This window comes from Hippopotamus amphibius, chromosome 1 (assembly GCF_030028045.1).
Source record: "Hippopotamus amphibius kiboko isolate mHipAmp2 chromosome 1, mHipAmp2.hap2, whole genome shotgun sequence".
In the NCBI taxonomy this organism is placed as follows: domain Eukaryota; kingdom Metazoa; phylum Chordata; class Mammalia; order Artiodactyla; family Hippopotamidae; genus Hippopotamus; species Hippopotamus amphibius.
The window spans coordinates 118464232-118488220 of record NC_080186.1 but is presented as its reverse complement, the minus strand read 5'-3'; the positions used below and the strand labels follow the sequence as shown (position 1 = coordinate 118488220).

The window sequence follows — 23989 nt, the reverse complement described above, 5'->3', positions numbered from 1 at the left end:
GATTCTGTTTACAGACAGAATCAGGTCAAATAAATTATTTAAATGCATAAATATTTGCCGGTGGTTCTCCTGTAAAGTGAGAAAGTTGAATTTATTTTTCCAGCTTTGACATTCTGTCCTTGTAGAAAAGAGGAAAGAACAGTTCTAGGAGTTATTCATTCACTCAAAACACATGTATTGAATCTATTGGACATGGACTATGCCCCAGGCACCGTCCTGGACACAGGATTAATGCAGTATCAGCTAGAGTCAAGATACCCGATTCCTTCTGATAGCTGTGTATCTTTGTGAAATCACCTACCCAGCTGAGCCAAAAATTTGTCCTGTGTAAATTGGAAGGTATAATAATATCCATTGTCCCATAAGATGTATTGTGAAGATAAAAAAAAATTACCTTTGATAACGTGAGTGAAAGCATTTTGTGAGCAGAGTATTATACAGATATGAATAATTACTATGGACTGAGTCCAAGACTGCCTTAGCTTTATTCAGGAAACTGCACTATTTGTAACCCAGGGATTTCTCTTTCTGAAATTTTATGAATTCTCCATTTCCTTGGTCCCGTATTCCAGGTCTCTCGCATCCAGAAGGATTGTCAACTTGAACCACTGAACCTTAACCCCCAGTTTTGTTTTGAGTAGGGTGGACAGAGAAAGCGAGGTATATTGCCTTTAAATTTTTTTGCCAACAACGGACATACCAGCCCTGTGGCTTCACTCTGCCCTGAAATACGATGGCGCCTGCGGTTGGCGCATGCTCCTTGATGCCCTGACGTCGCGCACCGCGACTTGGGGGCGCGCACGTCCGTCGCTGCCGTTGGCTGACTTCCGGTGGTACCGAAGCTGAGTTTCCGCGGGATCGGGCAGGCTGGTGAGGGTACTGGGTCGTGTGCCCTGGGGCGGGAACAGGCAGGTGGGAGCTGGACGTCTGGGCGAAGGATGTTCACGCTGAGGCTGTCGGGTCTGAGGGCCGGTGCGGGTGCATGACAGAGGTAGGGGCGTGAAGGTGTCTAGCCGGGAGTGGGGACTTGGGCCAGCGCTCGGCGCCGAGATGAAAAGCGCAGTTAGGACCGCTTTGTGAAATCTTCTCCCAGGAGGGGTCCGCGCTGCGGCTGCCTCCGGATTTGCATTCATTCACCCTGTTGGTCTGACTGCAGTTCCCAGAGAGGGGGCCTCCTTAGAGCCTCTGCTGTGTTTGTAGTGCATGCAGCTGACTTTGAATAGTAGCTGCCTTTTTTTCATTTTTTTTTACCCCCTTTTTTGGACCTCAGTAATTTATTTGAAATAAGGACTCCCCTGAACGAATCCCACTCCCCTTCATTCTCCTTTACCATTCCCTTATCAGTGGAATCTTCACGTGTTTATTGAACTTTAATTATCAAGATGGGGACATCGGTTGATTTGGCATGGGCGGGGGAATCTCTCCTAGTGTCCTGGAGAAACTGAATTAAGGTTTAAAACTAACCTTATAGTTGAGACTCTTAGAAAGAACTTTATTTTGCAGTCCTCTAGTCCAGGCTTTCATCTGGTCCCCCGGTAGATGGGCATTCAGGCCTTGCTTGAATGCTGTCAGTGAGGAAGAACTCACTGGAACACAAGGCAGCTTATTCTATTCTTGGATCTGTTTTATTGAGAGTAAAGTTTTTTGGGGGTAGGAAGATGCAGTCAGTTTCCATATAATGCTCTTGATCCAAGCTGCATAGAATAAGCACAGAAAAGGAAGTTCACACACTCATTCATTCGGGGAACATTTATTATCTACAATAGGGCAGATACTGCTGAGTACTAGGGGTGCTAGTTGAAAAGAGTCCTTTCCCTCAAAAAGCATACTGTCTTGGGGGAGGGTGGTGGTAAAGAGACAAGAAGCAATTATAAAAGTGGTAAGTGTGAAGAAAGAGATTTGCTAAGAGAAGATACCCTCCACTTTAGTTTAGTGTTGCCATTAAAATGTGATCATTGGAATCGAAGCCAAGAGTCCAGGAGTAACATGGTATAGAGGACAATTAGGAATCTTTCTTGTTTTCAACACAAAATTTCTGTTAATATAGTCTAACCTTTTTAAACAACTACACTTTACTTTTGGATTGTTTTTGTTAATGGAAATATCTGTTTATGAAAGCAACAATAGCAAACATTTATTGATCTAATAAATTGCTATCTAATGACGTAGGTATTTTTATTTCATTCTATAGTGGAAGAAACTGAGATTCAGGTTAAGTAATTTATGCAAGGTCACAAAGCTGGAGAGAAGCTTACTTGGGAAGCAGATCCAGACAGTTTGACTGCACAGTTTGCTCTCAGCATCACGGTATTCTGCCTCCCTGATGGTAATGATAATAACTAACAGTTACCAATCACTTACTATTTAATTCTTGTAACAACTCCATGAGGTAAGAACAGTTATTTTTTATAGTTGAGGGAACTGAAGTTTGGAGAGGTTAAGTCACTCAGCCAGGATAACACACTAATCAGTAATAGAGTTAGGATTTGAACTCAGGCATTCTCACACTGTCTCTCACCTCCCACCTAACGGAAGATTGTGCATTTGGTATAAAGACGCGTGTTCATGATTGAATATGAATAAGTGAAAAGATATTTGAGGAAATGTTATTATCATTAATTAATAGGAAGGTGATAGGAACTTGCCTTTATCCTTTCAGGATGGAACAGAAGTGGGACTTGCAAAATGTTGCCTTGTAAGAAGAGAAGAACTACATTGACAGAGTCCCCGCAGCATCAGGGCAACCAGGAGGAAGATGACTTAGACCTAGAGTCAGCTGTTAAACAAGAATCTGACCAAGTTAAAGACCTGGGGTCAGTGTCACTTTCCTGGGGTCCAAGTCATGGCAGAGCAGCTGGCCTCGAAGTGCAGTCTGTGCAGGATGCAGGAAATCAGCTTGGTATGGAGGACCCATCTTTGAGCTGTAGGATGCTCACCCAGGACACAAATGCACCAGTTCTAGAAGCTGTTGATGTGGCCTTCTCTCAGGGAATTACCCTACCTTCCTTGGAGTCTTCCCAGCCCCTAAATATACACATCGATAAAGGAAAACTCCAGGCCACTAGCTCAAGGAGAGGGAAGAAAATTACACTCAGACCTGGGTTAGTTACCCAGGAAGACAGAGATGATCATCCTATCGAAAAGGAGCCTTTTTCGGGGGAGCCTAGTGAAGAAGTCAAGGAAGAAGGAGGTAAGATATGGAAGGTCTTTAGGTTACATTTGCCTCGTCAGTACCAGCTTGCCATTGCCTTTGCTCTTTTCATTGCACTCTCTGCAGTGCGTTTACAAAATAGCGTTTCTGAAAAGGGATGCTGATTTGGTATGGAGTTGGAGCAGGGTGCTCTTAAGGGTCAGCATTGAATGTTATGAATGGGTGGAAACTTTCTTCTCCCCTCCCATTTCCTAAATCATCTTCTGTATCTTTTTCTTTCTCTTATCTTTTCATCATTTCTGGACAGATGAACTATGTATGGCCTTTTGTGATTTGGTGGGTATTTATGAAGTGGGCCTTGAGGAGGTGCGGTGGCTTAAAGGGAGAGACTACTGCCTGTGGCATTTGGTAAGGCTCTACAGAGATGACATAACCCTTAGGACTTGAAGCATGAGTTGTGGTTTGATGGAATGGTGACATGGAGTATCTTAGGCCAAGAACAGTCTGAGCAGAGGCAGAAGCAGAGGCAGAAGAGGCAGCGAGAGATGTCTTCAGAGTGGTAGGTTGTGTTTAGATTGTGAAGGGCTTTGTTTTTCATGCTTATGTGTTTGAACTTTTCCTGAAGGTTATAGCCAATTCATAAATAAAAGAAGCAGAAGGCATAGTTCTGACCTCAAAAAGCTTACAGTCTAGTTGGGAAGACAAGACACAAGCACATGATTCATTTGGAGCAGTTTAAGACAATATGTGATTAAGTGCTAGTGTGGTACAAGTAGTTAGGATTTTTGAAGTTGGAACTTGGTGGATTGATAGGATTCAGTGGATTGAGGTGAAGGAGTGGAAGTAGAATAGCATTTTCTCCAAACACGTAGAAGTGCTTTGTTTGTGTGGGAGGGGAGGGTAGCAGGGCTTCAGATAGAAAGGATAAATCCAGATTGCTATACAGAGCCATACTGTTATATCCTTGAGACCTTATAAAGTGTTGGTGTGGAATGTTGGCAGTAAGGATAGAGAAGAAAGCATATATCTTAGAGTCATTACAAAGAAAGAATTAATATTTCTCAGAGACTGATACCATTTAAGATCTCTGGCCTGGGGGATGGTAAAGCATGCCTTCACAGAGAAGGTATTTGAGGGGTTGCAGTGAGTTCAGCTTTAGGTATATGGAGTGTGAGATGACATTGGGGCCATCAAGGGAAAATAGAAAACTGAGATTGAAGTTTGGTAAGAGGTAGGACTAGAAAAGTGTTAATTGTGGTTCTTCTTCATGGAAAGGAACATGGAAGAAGATGACAGAGAAGGGAAAACTGGGGAAGTAAGTGAAAGTCAAGGAGGGAGGAGTGTTCTAAGAACAGTTACTTGGGACTTCCCTGGGGGCGCAGTGGTTAAGAATCCACCTGCCAATGTGGGGAACATGGGTTTGATCCCTGGGCTGGGAAGATCCCATATGCCTCGGAGCAGTTAAGCCGGTGTGTCACAGCTACTGAGCCTGTGCTCTAGAGCCTGCAGGCCACAACTATTGAGCCCATGTGCCACAACTACTGAAGCCCATGTGCCACAACTGCTGAAGCCAGAGTGCCTAGAGCCCATGCTCTGCACCGAGAGGAGCCACCACAATGAGAAGCCCATTCACCACAACAAAGAGTAGCCCCCGCTCACCGCTAGGGAAAGCCCGTGTATAGCAATGAAGAGCCAACACAGCCAATAAATACATAAATAAATTTATTAAAAAAGTTTTTTTTTAAAAATTGAAAATTTAGTGATGAAAGAAATATAATGATGCCTGAGAAAATATTACATTTGAAGGCTGATGATCTTTTTAAAAAAATTTTTTTTTATTTTTGGTTGCATTGGGTCTTCATTGCTGCTAGTGGGCTTTCACTAGTTGCAGAGAATGGGGGCTACTCTTCGTTGTGGTGCGCAGGCTTCTCGTTGTGGTAGCTTCTCTTGTTGTGGAGCGTGGGCTCTAGGCACACAGGCTTCAATAGTTGCAGCATGCGGGCCCTAGAGCACAGGCTCCGTAATTGTGGCTCACTGGCTTAGTTGCTCTGTGGCATGTGGAATCTTCTCGGACTGGGGATTGAACCCATGTCCTCTGCATTGGCAGGTGGATTCTTAACCACTGCGCCATGGGGAAGGTCCCAGTTGATGATCTTTGAGAATTTTCAGGAGAGTCTTTTGGGAAAAGGAAATCAAATGATGGAGTCAAAGAGGGGGATGAAAGCCCCAGTGATAATTTGTGCAGTGGGAGAATGGAAACAGCTAGAGAGGGCAGCAAGACTATTGAATTTTTTCCTTGGCGGGGTCGTATTTGTGACATGAAGACAGGAGGAAGTGGAGGAAAATGCAGGATTAAAGTGCTAGAGAAGGAATGTAAAATTAAGTAGGGGTTCAAAGTCACTCACCTGTTGAGAAGTGGAATCTAGAGATATTTTTAATGGTCACTTTACAAATATGCAGGTGTAGATAAGTAAAATATTTATTTTTTAGTATTATCTGTAATACTACTACCCCTCATTAAGCTGGATAATTGAAAGTTGATTCTCCCACCTTGTATTTCAATTAGCTGTATATACAAGTAATACCAGTAAAAGAAGTACACGACTCCTTTTCTCCCCCCAAGTAACTTTTTTTGGCCAAATAGAAATGTCACATAAAAAGCAGAAAGGAGGAAAGAAGGGAGATTGAAAATTCATATATGTGCATTTTGGAAAATATTGAAAAGTTGAAAGAAGAAAATAAAAATTACCCATTATCTTACTACTCAGAGTAATTACTGTTATAATTTAGTGCATATTCTTTTTGTTGTTTTGTTTTCTTTTAAGTAACATTTTGGGGGTTTTTTTGGTTATGATTATGTGGGAAAAAACCCCCCAAAACTTCTAGGTTATTTTGAAGTATCAGCATTGTGTTCCAGTTAATGTACACTATTAAATCGTTTCTAGACTGCAGGTGCTAATGATTAAAGCTTTCTCCATATTGGTGTTTATTCTCGTAGAATTTTAATTGTTCTTTTAAAATTGATTTACGTACCCTAATTTCTACTTAAGCCTTTTTTCCCTTTCTTTGCCTTCTAAAAATGATCAACTTAGGCAGATTTCAGTTTATAATTAGTTGTGTTTTTTACAGTTTTCGGCAAATCATTTTCATGCTATCAACCTGACGTTGTTAGACTGGCAGTAAACAAGTTACAGTTGTGCTCTGAATAAAGCTTTTACTTCTCTCTCTAACCCATCTTGACTTCTTTTTCTGAGGTCTTTGGCATCTGGCAGATTGATAGACGAAAGGAAGAGTGGGATCCTAAGGGGTTCTGTGGGAGGGGAACTAAATTGAGAAGCAATGAGATGGGGTCAGGAAAAACAGATTGCAGAGAAAAGGAACATTTTCTCTGTGTAGGGTATGGTGCAGCTGATAAACTGTAGGGACAGTTTTGGAGTAGTTCCAAATGTTTGAGGTGGAAAAAGTATCCGTGGAAGCTCTACCTACCAAAGTGAACTTCTGTATTTGGCTTAGCTGTAAAGATTCTGGTGTGTTTGTTTAAGAAAATCATTTGTGTCAGTTCAGCTTTTAAATGTTAGACATTAATTCTAAAAATTATTAAAGATTGTTGATTACTGAGAAAGCTCTGCTGTGCTATTGATTGAAGTTCCTCCCTGTTATAAGAAATTTGCCTGAGAGGAACTTTTGATTTGTTGGATTTAGGATTCAACTCCTTGTTGTACAGTCCCTATTAAAGCCACAGCTTTTAGTCTTTTTGATATTGTGCAGTAATCATGGGCTCCAGAAGTAAAGGAAGTAAGATTGGGGGTAAATAGAATTAAGGATTCATTCATACTTTAGTTGAAAATAAAGGCTTTTGTTATTGTGGTTGTTGGCAGGGAGTGTCCTCCAATTTAACATCTTGTGTGTGCCAGTTGCAACTGCTAATGTCACTGGGATAGCCACTAAAAAAGTGCCATCTCTTGAATGGGGCTCAGTAACAAATAACTTGATCTCTTTTTGAAAAAAAAAAATGTTTTCAACCATATAATACACAAACATGGAAAAAAGTCCCTAAATACAGAAAGTCCAGAAGGAAAAGTTAGGTACCCTTTCACTTTGTCCTCTTGTCTTCCAAGTTCTCTTCTCAGAAGCAATCAGTATTTAAGGATGTCTTGTGTGTATTTCATAGATCTTCTCTGTATACACAAGTCTGTATGTATTCTTGTTCATATGACAACTTGATTCTAATGTTTGCTTTTGATATTGCATGAATGTTTCTTTGTCTTGTTAATGCCCCTCACAAAAAAAGGAAAGAAAGGTAGCACTCATTAAGAGTTGAGGTGAGGAGGGAATTCCCTGGCGGTCCAGTGGTTAGGACTCAGCCCCCTCACTGCTGGGGCTCTGGGTTCCATCCCTGGTCGGGGAGCTAAGATCCCACAAGCCATGAGGCTCAGCCAAAAAAACAAACAAAAAGAGTTGAGGTGAGGAAGGGAGAAAGTTGTCTAATGAACTGTATAACCATGTGTTTATAATGTTATGGTGACTTTTGCTCTACTGCTCTCTGATTTACAGAGTCAGAAAGTTCAGGACATTTTATAATGCATATCATTTATACTTGATTAAATGTGGTGTTAACGGTCGTCTATATAAAATGTCCCTTTGTCATCAGGAATACACACCCCACACACAATTATGAATATGAGCTTTTCATAGGGAAAAAAATGCATAGCACAGAAAATGCATATTAGAAAGACCTTGGTGATTACCTGGTTCAATTCCCTGATGTTACAGATGAGTAAACTGGACCTGAGCTTTTGATTTCAGTATTTTTCTTAGGACACTGTCTTTAAAAGAGAAGAATGCCTGTAGAGTAAATACATTATTAATGAAGTTATCTAACTAAAACAGACTTTATAACAAGATGCTGATTTCTACAACAGACTATAACTGAGAATAGACAAAGTGGAGCAATATTTGTGATTCTTCCAGGAAAATCTCAAATGCATTCTGGAGGGGAGATGCCTTCATTGCCATCAGACAGCCACTCTGCGAAACCAGCAGTCCAGCCTAGGAAATCATCTCAGTCAGATGTCTGTGTCTCTCCTCAAGAAAAGCCACTCAGGACTCTAGCTCACCAAGCTGAGGAAGAGATAGAGGATGGTGGACTCTTTATTCCAATGGGTAGGCTTTCTTTTCCTTTCTTTTAAGTGAAAAAAAAAACCAGCCCTGTTTATTGAAGTGTAATGTGCAGAAAACTGCACGTATCCCAAGATATCCAAGTTCACTGAATTTTCAAAGATTGAGTACACCCATGTAACCAGCAACCAGATCAAGAAATAGAGTATTACCAGTACCCAGAAGTCCTTCCTTTCAGTTATTACTGGCATCCCACCCATCGGTAACCATGGTCGATGTCTAGCAGCATAGATTAGTTCACCTGTTTTGTACTTTATGTGAATGGAATCATGTGAATGTATGTTGTTTTTTTAAAAAATATATTTATTTACTTTTTATTTATTGGCTGCACTGGGTCTCCGTTGCTGCACGTGGGCTTTCTGTAGTTGTGGAGAGTGGGGGGCCACTCTTCATTGCAGTGTGCGGGCTTCTTTTTGAGGTGACTTATCTTGTTGTGGAGCACGGGCTCCAGGTACACGGGCTTCAGTAGTTGTGGCTCGCAGGCTGTAGAGCTCAGGCTCAGTAGTTGTGGCGCTTGAGCTTAGTTGCTCCGAGGCTTGTGGGATCTTCCCGGAAGGGCTCGAACCCATGTCCTCTGCGTTGGCAGGCAGATTCTTAACCACTGCACCACGAGGGAAGCCCTGAATGCATCTTTTTTGACTGCCTTTTCACACTGGACATTATGTTTACGAAGTCGGTCGCCATTGTTACATGTACTTGTAGATTGTTCATTTTCATTGCTGTATAGCATTCTGTTGTTTGACTATTCTACATTTTCTTTATTCATTCAACTCTTAATGAGCATTTGAATAGTTTCCAGTTGTAGGCTACTCTGAATGGTGCTGCTGTGAACATTCTAGTGTAGATCTTTTGGTGAACATATGTGCCTAATTTTTGTTGTGTGGATTTGCTGAGTCTTAGGATTAGGCCTCCTTAAAAATTTTTTGAAAGATTATATTTTTATTGTGAAACATAACGTATACAGACAAGTGAATAAAGACTTCTTCAGCTTAACAAATGACTTTAAAGTAAACACTGGTGATTTCTTTTTCTCACTGCAAATAATAGACCTCCATTGCTGTGTAGGGGAGAAGCTGTGACAGTGGACGTCCATGTCTTATTTCTGAACTTGGGGGAAGGTGTTCAGTATTCCTCATGATGTGTGATGATAGTTGTAGGCTTTTTATAGATATATTGTATCAGATTATGGAGAATTTTTTCCTAGTTTTCTGAGAGCTTTATCACATATTGGATTTTGTCAGATTCTTTTTTAAAATCTCTGTTAAGATGATCGTATGGTTTTTCTCCTTTATTCTGTTTTTTGTTTGTTTTGTTTTGTTTTTTGGCTGTGTTGTGTGACATGCGGGATCTCAGTTCCCTGACCAGGGATCAAACCTGTGCCCCCTGCATTGTGAGTGCAGAGTCTTAACCCCTGGACCACGAGGGAAGTCCCCACATATAGTTCTTTGATAGACATACGTCTTCATTTTTCTTGGGGAGTGGCATTGCTGGGTCTTATAGTAAATGTATGTTTAACTTTATACAAAACTGCTAAACTGTTTTCCAGAGTAGCTGTACCATTTTATATTCCCAGCAGGAGTGTATGAGATTTATAGTTGATCCACATCCTTGCCAGAAGTTAATAGACTTTTTAACTCTATCTGTTCTACTAGGTGTACTTCCTTATGATTTAACTTGCATTTCCCTAATGAATAATTATATAAAGCATATTTTCATGTATTTATTGGCCGTTTGTAGATATTTTTTGGAGAAATGTTTGTTCATTATTCTGTGTTTTGCACTATATTCCATCTGTAGTTATTACCTATCTTGCATGAGATACTTTGAAACTATGCATATATACTGTTTCTCTTCAAACTTTTCCTCCCTAATTTTAGCCTCCATTGGTAGTTCACCTGCAACAATTATTACTATGTTATTCTAATGGTGACTTTTTATTTCTATTGCTCCTTTTACATTTATTCATTTGAATTTTTCTGTAAGGAAGAGCAGTCTCTTCTCCCTCATTTATTCAGTTTTTATATGAGTATAGACTCATGGTTACCTGTTTTATTATTTGAGTTATAGTGCCATGTTATCATTATTTATTTTGGCTGAATTGTTTCAGCATTAGCCGTGGGCAGCTACTTCAGGTTTTCCTTTTATTGATTATGTTGTATTAAGAAACCTTTGCCTAATCCAAGGACACCAAGTTTTTTTTCCTGTTTTTTTCTAGAAGTTGTAGTTTTACACATTACTTTTAGGTATATGTGATCCATTCTGAGTTAGTTTGGAAAAAATTGTTTGTTTATTTATTTGGCTGCACAGGGTCTTAGTTGCGGCATGCGGGATCTTTTTAGTTTGTGGCATTTTTAAGTTAATTTTTGTATAATGTGTGAGGTATATTTGAGATTCTTTTTTTGCCTGTGGATGTCCAGTTGTTTCAGCACTATTTGTTGAAAAGATTTCTTCCTCCATTAAATTACCTTTGCATCTGTGTGAAAAAGTCACTTGGCCATATTTGTGTTGGTCTTTCATGGGCTGTCTCCTGTTGCATTGATCTATGTATTTAACTTTTCATGAATATCACAGTCTTGAAATAGTCCGAGTCTTCCAACTGTTTTTTTTTTTTAAACAAGATCATTGGACTATTTTAGGTACTTTGCATTTCCGTATAAATTTCAGAAGATCTTGTCATTTTCTTTAAAAATACTTGCTGAGATATTGATTGATAATGAATCTGTCGATCAGTTTGGGAAAGTTGCCATCTTTTTGTGTTTTTGGCTGTGCCGTGTGGCATGCGGGGATCTTAGGTCCCCAACCAGTGGTCAAACCCGTGCCCCCTGCATTGGGAGCACAGAGTCTTAACCACTGGAGCACCAGGGAAGTCCCGGGAAAGTTACCATCTTAACAATACTGAGTCTACTAATCCATGAATAAAATATATCTCTATTTAGGTCTTCAAAAATTTCAGCAATATTTGTAGTTTTTAGCATGTAAGTATTTCATGTGTTGTGTTTATTTTTTATGCTAATGTCAGTTTTTCTTTTTAATTTTCAATTGTTCATTGCTAACTTATAGAAATATAGATTTTGGTATATTGGTATATCTTGTGACTTTCTACAAATTGACTTATTAGCTTTATGTACTTTTTTGTAGATTCTTTAGGGATTTCTTTTTTCTTTTTTTCCCATTTTTTAGGCTGCGCTGTGTGGCACATGGGATCTTAGTTCCCCGACCAGGAATCGAACCCATGCCCCCTGCTTTGGGAGAGCAGTCTTAACTGCTGGACCACCAGGGAAATCCCGAGGGATTTCTTATGTAGATAATTAAGTCATCTGCAAATAAGAAGCCTTTTTTTCCTTCCTTTCCAATTTGTATGTCTTTCTTCCTTTCTCTCTGTTCCTTCCTCTCTCCTTTCTTCTTCTCTCTTTCCCTCTCCATCCATTAGCCCCATCTTACTATGCACTGGCTAGGACATTCAGTACAGCGTTGAAGAGAAGTAGTGAGAGTAGGCATCTGTTCCTGATCTCTTAGGGGAAATGCACTCAGTTTTTTACATTAAGCTATAGGTCGTTGGTTTGTAGCTATTTTATCAGATTGAGAAAGTTTTCTACTATTCCTGGTTGTGGAGAGTTTTTGTCATGAATTGATGTTGGATTTTGTGAAAAGCTTTTTCTACATCTATTGAGATTATCTTTTTGTTTTTGCTTTTAGTCTGTTGATATGGTGAATTATATTGATTGATTTTCAAATTTCAAAGCATTTTTGCATTTCAGGGATAAATCAACCCTTTTGATTATGATATAGGTTATTTTTATTTTTTTATGTTGCTGGACTTGATTTGCTAATATTTTCTAAAGGGTTTTCGTGTTTGTGGTCTGTAGCTTTCTTTTATTGTAATGTCTTTGGTTTTGGTATTAGGGTAATACTGACTTACATACAATGAGTTGGGAAGTGTTCCTTCCACTTGGAATGTTTTTTTTTTGTTTGTTTTTGTTTGTTTTTGTGAAGAGTTTGTGAATTGGTTTTGTTTCTTCCTTAAATGTTTTGTTGAATGCACCAGTGAAGCCATCTGGGCCTGGAGTTTTTTTTGTAGGATGTTTTTAACTATGAATTCAATTTCTTTAACAGATAAAGGGCTATTCTATTACCTCTTTGTTCTTGAGTGAGCTTTGACAGTTGGTATCTTTCGAGGTATTTGTCTGTTCCATCCAAGGTTGTTGAATTTATTGGCATAAAGTTTTTCATAATATTCCTTTGTCATCTTTTTAATGTCTGTGGAATCTGTAATGATGTCTGTTCTTTTATTCCTGACACTGGTAATTTATGTCTTTCTCTTAATCATTCTGGCTAGAGGTTTTTCAAAGAACAAGCTTTTGGCTCCATTAATTTATCTATTTTTCTGTTTTCTGTTTCACTGATTTTTGCTCTTGTCTGATATTTTCTTCTGTTTGCTTGCTTTGGGTTTAATTTGGTCTTTTTCTTGTTTCTTAAAGTGGTAGCTTAGGTCACTGATTTGAGACTTTATTTTCTAATAATACTACGGAATGTATAAATTTCCCTTTAAACACTGTGCTAGCTATGCCCCACATATTTTGATATGTTGTATTTCATCAACTTCAGTTGACAATATTTTCTAATTTCTCTTGGGATATCTTCTTTGACCCATGGGTTATTTAGAAGTGTGTGCAGAGTGGTTAAGACTCTGTGTTTCCACTGCAGGGGGTGCAGGTTCAATTCCTGATTGGGGAAGTTCTGCTTGCCATGCAGTGCAGTCAAAAAAAAAAAAGAGAGAGACGTGTGTGTTGGTTTTGTTTTTTTTTTTTAAAACAACAAATTTATTTTCTCACAATCTGGAGCCTGGGAAGTCCAATATTAAGTGCTGGTAAATTCTGTTTCTGTGCGAACTTTCCTTCTGGCTTGTAAACAGGTGCTTTCTCACCATGACCTCACATGGCCTTTTCTTGGTGCATATGTGTGGAGAGAGAGGGAGTGAGCTTTCTTATAAGGACATTAATACTATAGGATCAGGGATTCACCCTGATGGACTCATTTAACCTTAGTTACTTCCTTAGAGGACCCATCTCCAAATAACAGCCATACTGGGGGTAAGGCTTTCAAATGTATGAATTTTGACGGGGGCGGTCACACACATTCAAGTTTTCTGTACAGGATTGGAGTTCTATTCTATGTTCAGTTTCAGAACTTGGTTGTTTAAAATGTAATTTTTATAGTTATAGAGTACCATAAGGCTTATAACAGCAAAAACAAAACTCCACCAGAACTTTTTAGAAGTGTGTGTTTTCATTTCCAAGTATTTGGAGACTTTCCAGCTATCTTTTTATTACTGATTTCTAGTTTAATTCCCTTGAGTTCACATCATACTTTGTATGATTTCAGTGCTTTTATATTTATTGAGATTTATTTTATGGCCCCAATATAATCTTTATTGGTAGCTCTTCCATGTGTATTTGAAAAGCATATGTATTCCGTTGTTTTGAAGTACACTGTTCTATAAATGTCTATTAGGTCAGGTTGGTTGATAGCATTGTTCAAGTCTTATCTATTTTTACTGATTTTTTTTTTTGGTCTATTCTGTCAGTTTTTAAAAAACTAATTAATTTATCTTTTGCTGCATTGGGTCTTTGTTGCTGAGCATGGGCTTTCTCTAGTTGTGGCGAGTGGGGGCTACTCTGTTGTAGTGTGCAGGCTTCTCATTGCAGTGGCTTCTCTTGTGGAACACAGGCTGTAGGCATGTGGGCTTCAGTAGTTGTGGTGCTCAGGGTTCAGTAGTTGCAGCTCACGGGCTCTAGAGCACAGGCTCAGTAGTTGTGGCGCATGGGCTTAGTTGTTCCTTGGCATGTGGGATCTTCCCAGACCAGGGATCAAACCTGTGTCCCCTGCACTGGCAGGCAGATTCTTAACCATTGTGCCACCAGGGAAGTCCCTATTCTGTCGATTGTTGAGAAAGGCATATTGAAGTCTTCAACTTTAGTTGTGGATTTGTCTATATTTCCTTAGCTCTACGTATTTTATTTTAATTTTTTATTTATTTAAAAATTTTTGGGACTTTCTTGGTTGTGCAGTGGTTAAGATTCCACATAAGACTTTGTGCTCCCAGTGCATGGGGTCCGGGTTTGATCCCTGGTTGGGGAACTAGATCCCTCATGCTGCAACTAAAGATCCCCCACACTGCGACTAAAGATCCTGAATGCTGCAACTAAAGAGCCCACACAGGGCAGTGAAGATCCTGCATGCTGCAACTAAGATCCAGTGCAGCCAAATAAATAAAATATTAAAAAATTAAAAGTAAAATATCTTGACAGTGCCACATAGCATGCAGGATCTTCGTTCCCCAACCAGAGATCGAATCTGTTCCCCCCGGCAGTGGAAGTGCAGAGCCTTAACCACTGAAACACCAGGGAAGTCCCTAGGTCTACATATTTTAAAACTCTTGTTTTCAGGTGCATATGCCTAATAACATACAGTGATTGGGTTTTGAATGTTAAAGCAAACTAGCATTTCTGGGACAAAACCTATTTGGTCATGATATATTTGATTTTCTAATATATTATTTAAGGTTTTTATGTCTTTGTTTATGAGAGATATTGGCTTTAATTTTCCTTTCTTACAAGATCTTTTTCATGTGTTGGTATTAGGGTTATATTGACTTTATAAAATGAACTGGGAAATTTTTCATCATTTCTGTTCTCTGGAAGAGTTTGTGTAAGACTGGTATTATTATTTTTTTAGATGTTTTGTAAGAATTCACCAATGAAGCTGTGTAGGTCTGGAGTTTTCTTTGTCAAAAGGCTTTTAAGTTTTGGATTAAATTCTTTATAATTATAGGATTATTTAGGTTTCCTGTTTCTTTTGTGTCAGTTTTGGTAAGTTGTGTTTTTCAAGGAATTTGTACATTTTCTCTAAATTGTCAAATTTGTTGATATAAAATTGTAATGTTTATTTTGGAATGTCTTTAAGATTTTTAATGATGTCTTTTTATTTCTGATTTTAGTGAGGTCCTCTTTTATTTGTGTCTTAGTTTTTGTTGTTGATAAGTTTGGCTAGAGTTTTATCAATTAATATTTTTAAAGAACCAACTTTTGGCTTTTTTTTTTTTTTTTTGAAATGTGTAATTTTTTTATTTTTTTATTTTTTTGGGGGGGGGTACACCAAGTTCAATCATCTGTTTTTATACACATATCCCCATATTCCCTCCTTCCCTCGACTCCCCCCCATCCCTCGAGTCCCCCCCCATCCTCCCCCTCCCAGTCCTCTAAGGCATCTTCCATCCTCTAGTTGAACACCCTTTGTTATATAACAACTTCCCACTGGCTATCTATTTTCCAGTTGGTAGTATATATATGTCTGTGCTACTCTCTCGCTTCGTCTCAGCTTCCCCTTCACCCCCCGCCCCCTCCCAAACCTCGAGTTCTCCAGTCCATTCTCTGCATCTGCGTCCTTATTCTTGTCACTGAGTTCATCAGTACAATTTTTAGACTCCGTATATGTGAGTTAGCATACAATATTTGTCTTTCTCTTTCTGACTTACTTCACTCTGTATGACAGACTCTAGGTCTATCCACCTCATAACATATAGCTCCATCTCATCCGTTTTTATAGCTGAGTAATATTCCATTGTATATGTATGCCACATCTTCTTTATCCATTCATTTGTTAATGGGCATTTAGGTTGCTTCCATGTCCTGGCTATTGTAAATAGTGCTGCAATAAACATTATGGTACATGTTTCTTTTGGGATTATGATTTTCTTTGGGTATATGCCCAGGAGTGGGATTACTGGATCATATGGTAGTTCTATTTGTAGTTTTTTTTTTTTTTTTTTTTTTTTTTTTTTTTATTATTTTATTTTATTTTTTTGGGGGGTACACCAGGTTCAATCAACTGTTTTTATACACATATCCCCATATTCCCTCCCTTCCTTGACGCCCCCACCTCGATTCCCCCCCACCCTCCCTGCCCCAGTCCTCTAAGGCATCTTCCATCCTCGAGTTGGACTCCCTTTGTTATACAACAACTTCCCACTGACTATTTTACAGTTGGTAGTATATATATGTCTGTACTACTCTCCTGCTTCTTCTCAGTTTCCCCTTCACCCCCCGCCCCCTCCCATACCTCGAGTTCTCCAGTCCATTCCCTGTATCTGCTTCCCTGTTCTTGTCACTGAGTTCATCAGTACCATTTTTAGATTCCGTATATGTGAGTTAGCATGCAATATTTGTCTTTCTCTTTCTGACTTACTTCACTCTGTATGACAGATTGTAGTTCTATCCACCTCATTACATATAGCTCCATCTCATCCCTTTTTATAGCTGAGTAATATTCCATTGTATATATATGCCACATCTTCTGTATCCATTCATTTGTTGATGGGCATTTAGGTTGCTTCCATGTCCTGGCTATTGTAAAGAGTGCTGCAATAAACATGATGGTACAAGTTTCTTTTGGGATTATGGTTTTCTTTGGGTATATGCCCAGGAGTGGGATTACTGGATCATATGGTAGTTCTATTTGTAGTTTTTTAAGGAACCTCCAAATTGTTTTCCATAGTGGCTGTACCAACTTACAGTCCCACCAACAGTGCAGGAGAGCTCCCTTTTCTCCACACCCTCTCCAACATTTGTTGTTTCCAGATTTTGTGATGATGGCCATTCTGATTGGTGTGAGGTGATACCTCATTGTGGCTTTGACTTGCATTTCTCTGATGATGAGTGATGTTGAGCATCTTTTCATGTGTTTGTTGGCCATCTGTATGTCTTCTTTGGAGAAATGTCTATTTAGGTCTTCCGCCCATTTGTGGATTGGGTTATTTGCTTTTTTGGTATTAAGCTGCATGAGCTGTTTGTATATTTTGGAGATTAATCCTTTGTCCGTTGTTTCATAGGCCACTATTTTTTCCCGTTCTGAGGGTTGCCTTCTAGTCTTGTTTATGGTTTCTTTCGCTGTTCAAAAGCTTTTAAGTTTCATGAGGTCCCATTCGTTTATTCTTGATTTGATTTCCATGATTCTAGGAGGTGGGTCAAAAAGGATCTTGCTTTGATGTATGTCATAGAGTGTTCTGCCTATGTTTTCCTCTAGGAGTTTTATAGTGTCTGGCCTTACATGTAGGTCTTTAATCCATTTGGAGTTTATTTTTGTGTATGGTATTAGGAAGTGTTCTAATTTCATTCTTTTACATGTTGCTGTCCAATTTTCCCAGCACCACTTATTGAAGAGGCTGTCTTTTTTCCATTGTATATTCCATTGTATATTCCATTGTATATTTTTTTAACTTTTGTTTTATATTGGAGTATAGTTGATTAACAATATTATCAGCTTCAGGTATACAGCAAAGTGATTCAGTTATACATATACATATATCTATTCTTTTTCAAATTCTTTCCCACTTAGGTTGTTGCATAATATTGAGCAGAGTTCCCTGTGCTGTACAGTAGTTCCTTGTTGGTTATTCTTTTTTTTTTTGGCCACACTGCACAGCATGCAGGATCTCAGTACCCTGACCAGGGATCGAACCAATGCCCCCTGCAGTGGAAACGTGGAATCTTAACTACTGGATCGCCAGGGAATTCCCTATCCATTTTAAATATAGCAGTGTGTACCTGTCAATCCCAAACTCCCTAACTATCCCCCCCCCACCCTTCCCCCCAGTAACCGTAAGTTTGGTCTCTGTGAGTTTGTTTTTATTTTGTAAATATGTTCATTTGTATCATTTTTTTTCAGATTCCACATGTAAGCAATATCATATGATATTTGTCTTTCTCTGACTGACTTTATTCAGTATGACAGTCTCTAGGTCCATCTATGTTGCTGCAGATGGCATTATTTCATTCTTCTCAATGGCTAACACTCCATTGTGTATATATGGCACATTTTTCTTATCCTTTCATCTGTTGATTGATTGCTTCCATGTCTTGCCTATTGTAAACAGTGCTGCAGTGAACACTGGGGTGTGAGTGTCCTTTCAGACCATGTTTTTCTCTGGATATATGCTCAGGAGTAGGATTGCAGGATCACATGGTAGCTCTATTTTTAGATTTTAGTGAGGTCCTCTTTTTGTTTATTTTTTTGTTGATAATATTGGCTAGAGGTTTCTCAACTGATCTTTTTAAAGAACCAACTTTTGGGGCTCCCCTGGTGGTGCAGTGGTTAAGAATCCACCTGCCAATGCAGGGGAAATGGATTTGAGCCCTGATCTGGGAAGATCCCACATGCCACAGAGCAGTTAAGCCTGTGTGCCACAACTACTGAGCCTGTGCTGCAATTACTGAAGCCCGGCGTGCCTAGAGCCATGCTCTGCAGAAAGAGAAGTCACTGTAATGAGCCGTCCGAGCACCGCAAAGGCTTGCTGCAACTAGAGAAAGCCCGCGGGCAGCAGCCAAGACCCAACACAGCCAAAATTAAAAGAAAAAAAAAAGAAGAACCAACTTTTGGCTTTCTTGACTTTTTTTTTCTATTTATGTTTTCTATTTAATTGATTTCTGTTATCATTTCCTTCCTATAATCTACCTTGCATTTGATTTGTTCTTTTTTAGCCTCTTGTAAGATTTTCAATTTTTTTTCTAATATATACATTTAAAGTTAAAAGTATTGCTGTTGCTTCATTCTGCAAGTTTTGATGTGTCATACTTTTGTTTTCATTCATCTTAAAATATTTCTAATTTCCATTATGACTTCTTGACCCATGCATTATTTAGAGATATGTTGCTTAAGTTTTAAACAATTTGAGGAGCTTTCTAATTAAATTTCTTTGTTGATTTCTAGTTTAATTCCATAGTGGTCAAAAAGCACATTCTATGTGATTCCTGACCTTTGAAAATTCTCGAGAGTCATTTACCTTATGGTCTATTCATATGCTTTTATTTATTTTAATTAATTAATTAATCAGTTGGTTGCATTGGGTCTTCGTTGCTGCACATGAGCTTTCTCTAGTTGTGATGAGTGGGTGCTACTCTTTGTTGCAGTGTGCAGGCTTCTTATTGTGGCAGCTTCCTTTGTTGCAGAGCAGTCTCTAGGCACGTGGGCTTCAGTAGTTGTGGGCTCAATAGTTGTGGCTCATGGGTTCTGGAGCATAGGCTCACTGTTTGTGGCACACAGGCTTTGTTGCTCCGTGGCATGTGGGATCTTCCTGGCCCAGGGATTGAATCAGTGTCCCCTGCATTGGCACACGGGTTCTTTTTTTTTTTTCTTTTTGGCAGGCGGATTCTTAACCTCTGCGCCACCAGGGAAGCCCTATGTGCTTTTAAAAAGAATATTTAGTGGGTGTTTTAAACCTGTCATTTAAATCAAGTAAAATGTTCTACGTATGTCTGTGAGGTCAGTTTTGTTAATTATGTTGTTCAGATCTTTTGTGTCTTTACTGATGCTTTGGTCTGCTGTCATATGTTACTGATTGACGTTTGTTAAAATCTCCAGCTGTGATTGTCTTTCTCCTTTTTTTCCCCTTTCAACTTTTGTTTTATATTTTTGAGCTGTATTATCAGGTACACACAAATTTAGAATTGTTTTGTCTTTCTGTTGAATTGACTCATTTAGCATGAAATGTTCCTTTTTATCTCTTTCTTTATCTTCTTGCCTTAAAAGTCTGCTTTTTATTTGATATTAGTGTGTACATGGTATAAATGTTTACATTCTTTTGCTTTCAACCTTTTTTGTGTCTTTATATTTACAGTGTATCTCATAAATAGCATAGAGTTAAAAACAAAAACACTTTGAACATCTTTTTGTCTGTTAATTTATAGATTGTATGCTTCATTTATATTTAATGTAATTTCTGATATAATTTTCTATTTGCTATTTCTTTCTTGTCCTTTTATTTCTCCTTTTAGATTTTTTTTTTTCCTGCATTGGGTCTTCATTGCTGTGCTGCGTGGGCTTTCTATAGTTGTGGCGAGTGGGGGCTACTCTTTGTTGTGGTGTGTGGGCTTATCAGTGTGTGGCTTCTCTTATGGCGGACCATGGGCTCTAGGCATGGGGGCTTCAGTAGTTGCAGCACATGGGCTCAGTAGTTGTGTCTCGCAGGCTTAGTTGCTCCCTGGCATGTGGGATCTTTCTGGACCTGCGATCAAACCCGTGTCCCCTGCATTGGCAGGTGGATTCTCAACCACTGTGCCACCAGGGAAGTTGCCCTTCTTTTGGAATAATCAAGTACTTTTATTTTTCTTCTCTGTTAGATTTTTAGTTTTGTATTCTTTTATTTTTCTTTTCCGTATTACCCTATAGATTAACAATATGCAATCTTTGAAATTACTAGTCTACCTTAAATTAGTTCTTTTACCACTTCCCAAATAATGTTAGAACTGTACAACAGTTTTACTTTATATATATACTCCTACCTTTTGTGTTATTGATGTTGTATTTTACTTCTTCATTTGTTTTAAACCCCACAAGACATTATTATTATTGTTACTGTTTTAACAGGTCAATATTCATTTATATTTATCACATAGTTAGCCTTTCTTATGTCTTTATTCATCCTGTAGTTCTTTATTTTGCCTTCATCTTGGGTCATTTTTTTCATCTTGAAGAATTTCCTTTAATATTTCTTGCAGAGCTGGTCTCCTGTCAATGAATTATCTCAGATTTTGTCTGGAAAAAAAAAAATCTTAGTTTTGTGCTCATTTTAAAAAATTATTTTCACTGTGTATAGAATTTAATTTTTTAAATTTATTTTTTAATAAATTTATTTATTTATTTATTATTAGCTACATTGGGTCTTTGTTGCTGCACGGGCTTTCTCTAGTTGTGGTGAATGGGGGCTACTCTTTGCTGCAGTTCACAGGCTTCTTATTGCAGTGGCTTCTCTTGTTGCAGAGCATGGGCTCTAGGCGGGAGGGCTACAGTAGTTGTGGCACGTGGGCTCAGTAGTTGTTGCATACGGGCTCAGTAGTTGTGGCTTGTGGGCTCTAGGGCGCAGGTTCAGTGGTTGTGGTGCACGGGCTTAGTTGCTCTGCAGCATGTGGAATCTTCCCGGACCAGGGATTGAACCCGTGTCCCCTGCATTGGCAGGCAGATTCTGAACCACTGTGGCCTATATTCCTAGTGGGTGGCTCTTCTGGAGTTCAACACTTCTAAAAAAGTTATAGTGTTTATAAAACCTTTCCCTCCTTTGCAAGACTTCAACTACAGCCTCTGTCTTCCCAGCCCTTGTGGAGTGGGAAATTTCTGCATTTGGACTGTAGCCTTCTTGCCACGCTCTCCTGCTAGGGTACTTGGAGTTTTGTACTATGTGTGCACAGCTTAAGACTCAACTATAGGTTTTTTTTTTTTGGCTGCACTGCGTGCATGTGGGATCTTAGTTCCCTGACCAGGGATCGAACCTGTGCCCCCTGCATTTGAAAGCATGCAGGCCTAACCACTGGACCCCCAGGGAATTCCCCAAGGTTCCACCATAGTTGTTTTTTTTTTTTTAATACATTTAAAAAATTAATTTATTTGGTTGCACCAGGTCTTAGTTACTGCAGGTGGGCTCCTTAGTTACAGCTTGCCAGCTCCTTAGTTGTGGCATTTGAACTCTTAGTTGCAGCATGTATGTGGAGTCTAGTTCCTGACCAGGGATTGAACCCAGGCCCCCTGCATTGGGAGCGCGGAGTCTTAACCACTGTGCCACCAGTGAAGTCCCTCAACCATAGCTTTAAGAGGAGTTTGAACAGAGACTTTTTGGGCTCATTTTTCTTTGGTTTCCTCCTGTGTAGAATTTTATCCCTCAATTCCAGCTGCTTCAGCAGCTCTAAATCTCTAGCTTCTTAGTCAAGCAAGAATGCTGCTTTCAGCTTGGATTCTCATTATGTGCTTCCCTTCTCTGAAGGATCACAACTCCTTAAATAGTTTCTGTAGGGGTTGTTCTCCAGTGTCTTCGACTGTTGTATATATTTTATTCTGCTTTTATGTCACTTTATAGTTTATATAGTTTCATGGTTGTTTTTGGCAGGAAGATTTCATCTGATAAAAAGTATATTGTGGCCAGAGCCAGAAGTCCTGGGTATGTTTTTGACAGGGCTGTTAAGAGGCTGTTTTCATACACCAAAGCAACTTTGGTGATTTAGATGTTACAGAACCCACCCATATTTTTATTGACATCATCCACTTTGCAGTACATTTACAGTGCAAATTTACTTTCAACTTATTGCTTAAATCATTAAATCTGCTTCTCAGCAAATACCATGTTTTTAGCCACATCCCACCTTTCTCACAGAAGGAAAAATTAGATTTTCTTCTTTATTCTAGTCTGATTTTTAGAGTGGCTTCATTCTTAAATATAAAAAATTTTAAAAAATTATTTATTTATTTATTTATTTATTTATTTATTTATTTATTTATTTATTTATGGCTGCACCGTGTGGCATGCAGGATCTTACTTCCCCGACCAGGGATCAAACCTGTGCCCCCCCAATATTTTAAAAGTAAGATAAAGGATTATTTCTAAAACAGAGTAAGGTGTAATTGAATTATCTGTTCTTTCTATGATTGTGCAATGTATTAGAATGTATTCAGTTTTCCTTATAGACCTGCATTTCCTATTAAACTCAGCCTTAAAATCAGAAATCAGAGGAGAAGTATGTATGATGTGATTTAGGGGGGTGTAATTAGATGGGTGGTGTAACCCCACAGTGATTACTTTGATTCTGTGTTTATAAGATAGCCATTCTGAATGGGAATTATGCTAATAACTCCAATGCTTTTTCCATTAAAAAATATTTTTGGCAGTGAATTTTGCTATTTCCATTTTAATTTTTTTTTTATAAACTTATTTATTTTATTTTTGGCTTTGCTGTGTCTGTTGCTGCGCGTGGGCTTTCTAGTTGTGGAGAGGAGGGCTACTCTGTGGTGGTGCACAGGCTTCTCATTACAGTGGCTTCTGTTCTAGAGCATGGGCTCTAGGCGCGGGGTTCAGTAATTGCAGTGCGTGGGCTCAGTAGTTGTGGCTTTTAGGCTCTAGAGCACAGGCTTAGTAGTTGTGGCGCAAGGGCTTAGTTGCTCCGAGGCATGTGGGATCTTCCAGGACCAGGACTGAAACCTGTGTCCCCTGCATTGGCAGGCGGATTCTTAACCACTGAGCCACCAGGGAAGCCCCTCCACTTCAACTTTTGTGATGTTTTCTTGGCAGTTCTTTGTTTTTTTTAATTAATTGATTATTTATTGGCTGTGTTGGGTCTGTTGTTGCTGCTCGGGCTTTCTCTAGTTGCAGCGAGCAGGGGCTACTCCTAGTTGTGGTGCTCAGACTTGTCATTGTGGTGGCTTCTCTTGTTGCGGAGCACAGGCTCTAGGCACACGGCCTTCAGTAGTTGTGGCACATGGGCTCAGTGGTTGTGGCTCTTGGGCTCTAGAGCGTAGGCTCAGTAGTTGTAGCCCACGGGCTTAGTTGCTCCACACATGTGGTATCTTCCCAGACCATGGGTCAAACCTGTGTATCCTGCTTTGGCAGGTGGATTCTTAACCACTGCGCCACCAGGGCAGTCCCGGCAGTTCTTTAAAATAATTTTTTTATTTGTCATTCTTGTATTTTTATTGGGGTTAAATGTTTTTATGTGTATATTTTAAAGCAGTGTTACTCAAAGTGTGGCTAGTTTGGAATTGTCACTGGTTTGAAACAAAATTCATGGAAACAGAGTAAAACTATAGAAATGTAACATTTGACATTATGGCTATATTATTTTATAA

General features: G+C 39.1%; 1 protein-coding gene across 6 annotated transcripts in view; it reads left to right on the top strand.

Annotated features, from left to right (window-relative positions):
- Window positions 1-728: 728 nt before the first annotated feature.
- Window positions 729-23989, top strand: part of GON4L (gon-4 like) — an 80905-nt gene continuing 57644 nt past the window's right edge. The window contains exons 1-3 of one of the 6 annotated variants that reach the window (XM_057725987.1): window positions 729-870; window positions 2660-3190; window positions 8123-8314. In XM_057725987.1, the coding sequence (XP_057581970.1) occupies window positions 2686-3190; window positions 8123-8314 (697 nt within the window). In that variant the 5' untranslated portion in view covers window positions 729-870; window positions 2660-2685. Of the gene's footprint in view, window positions 992-2659; window positions 3191-8122; window positions 8315-23989 lie in introns of all 6 variants that reach the window. The other 5 variants (XM_057725982.1, XM_057725993.1, XM_057725999.1 and 2 more) reach the window with 5 other exon arrangements.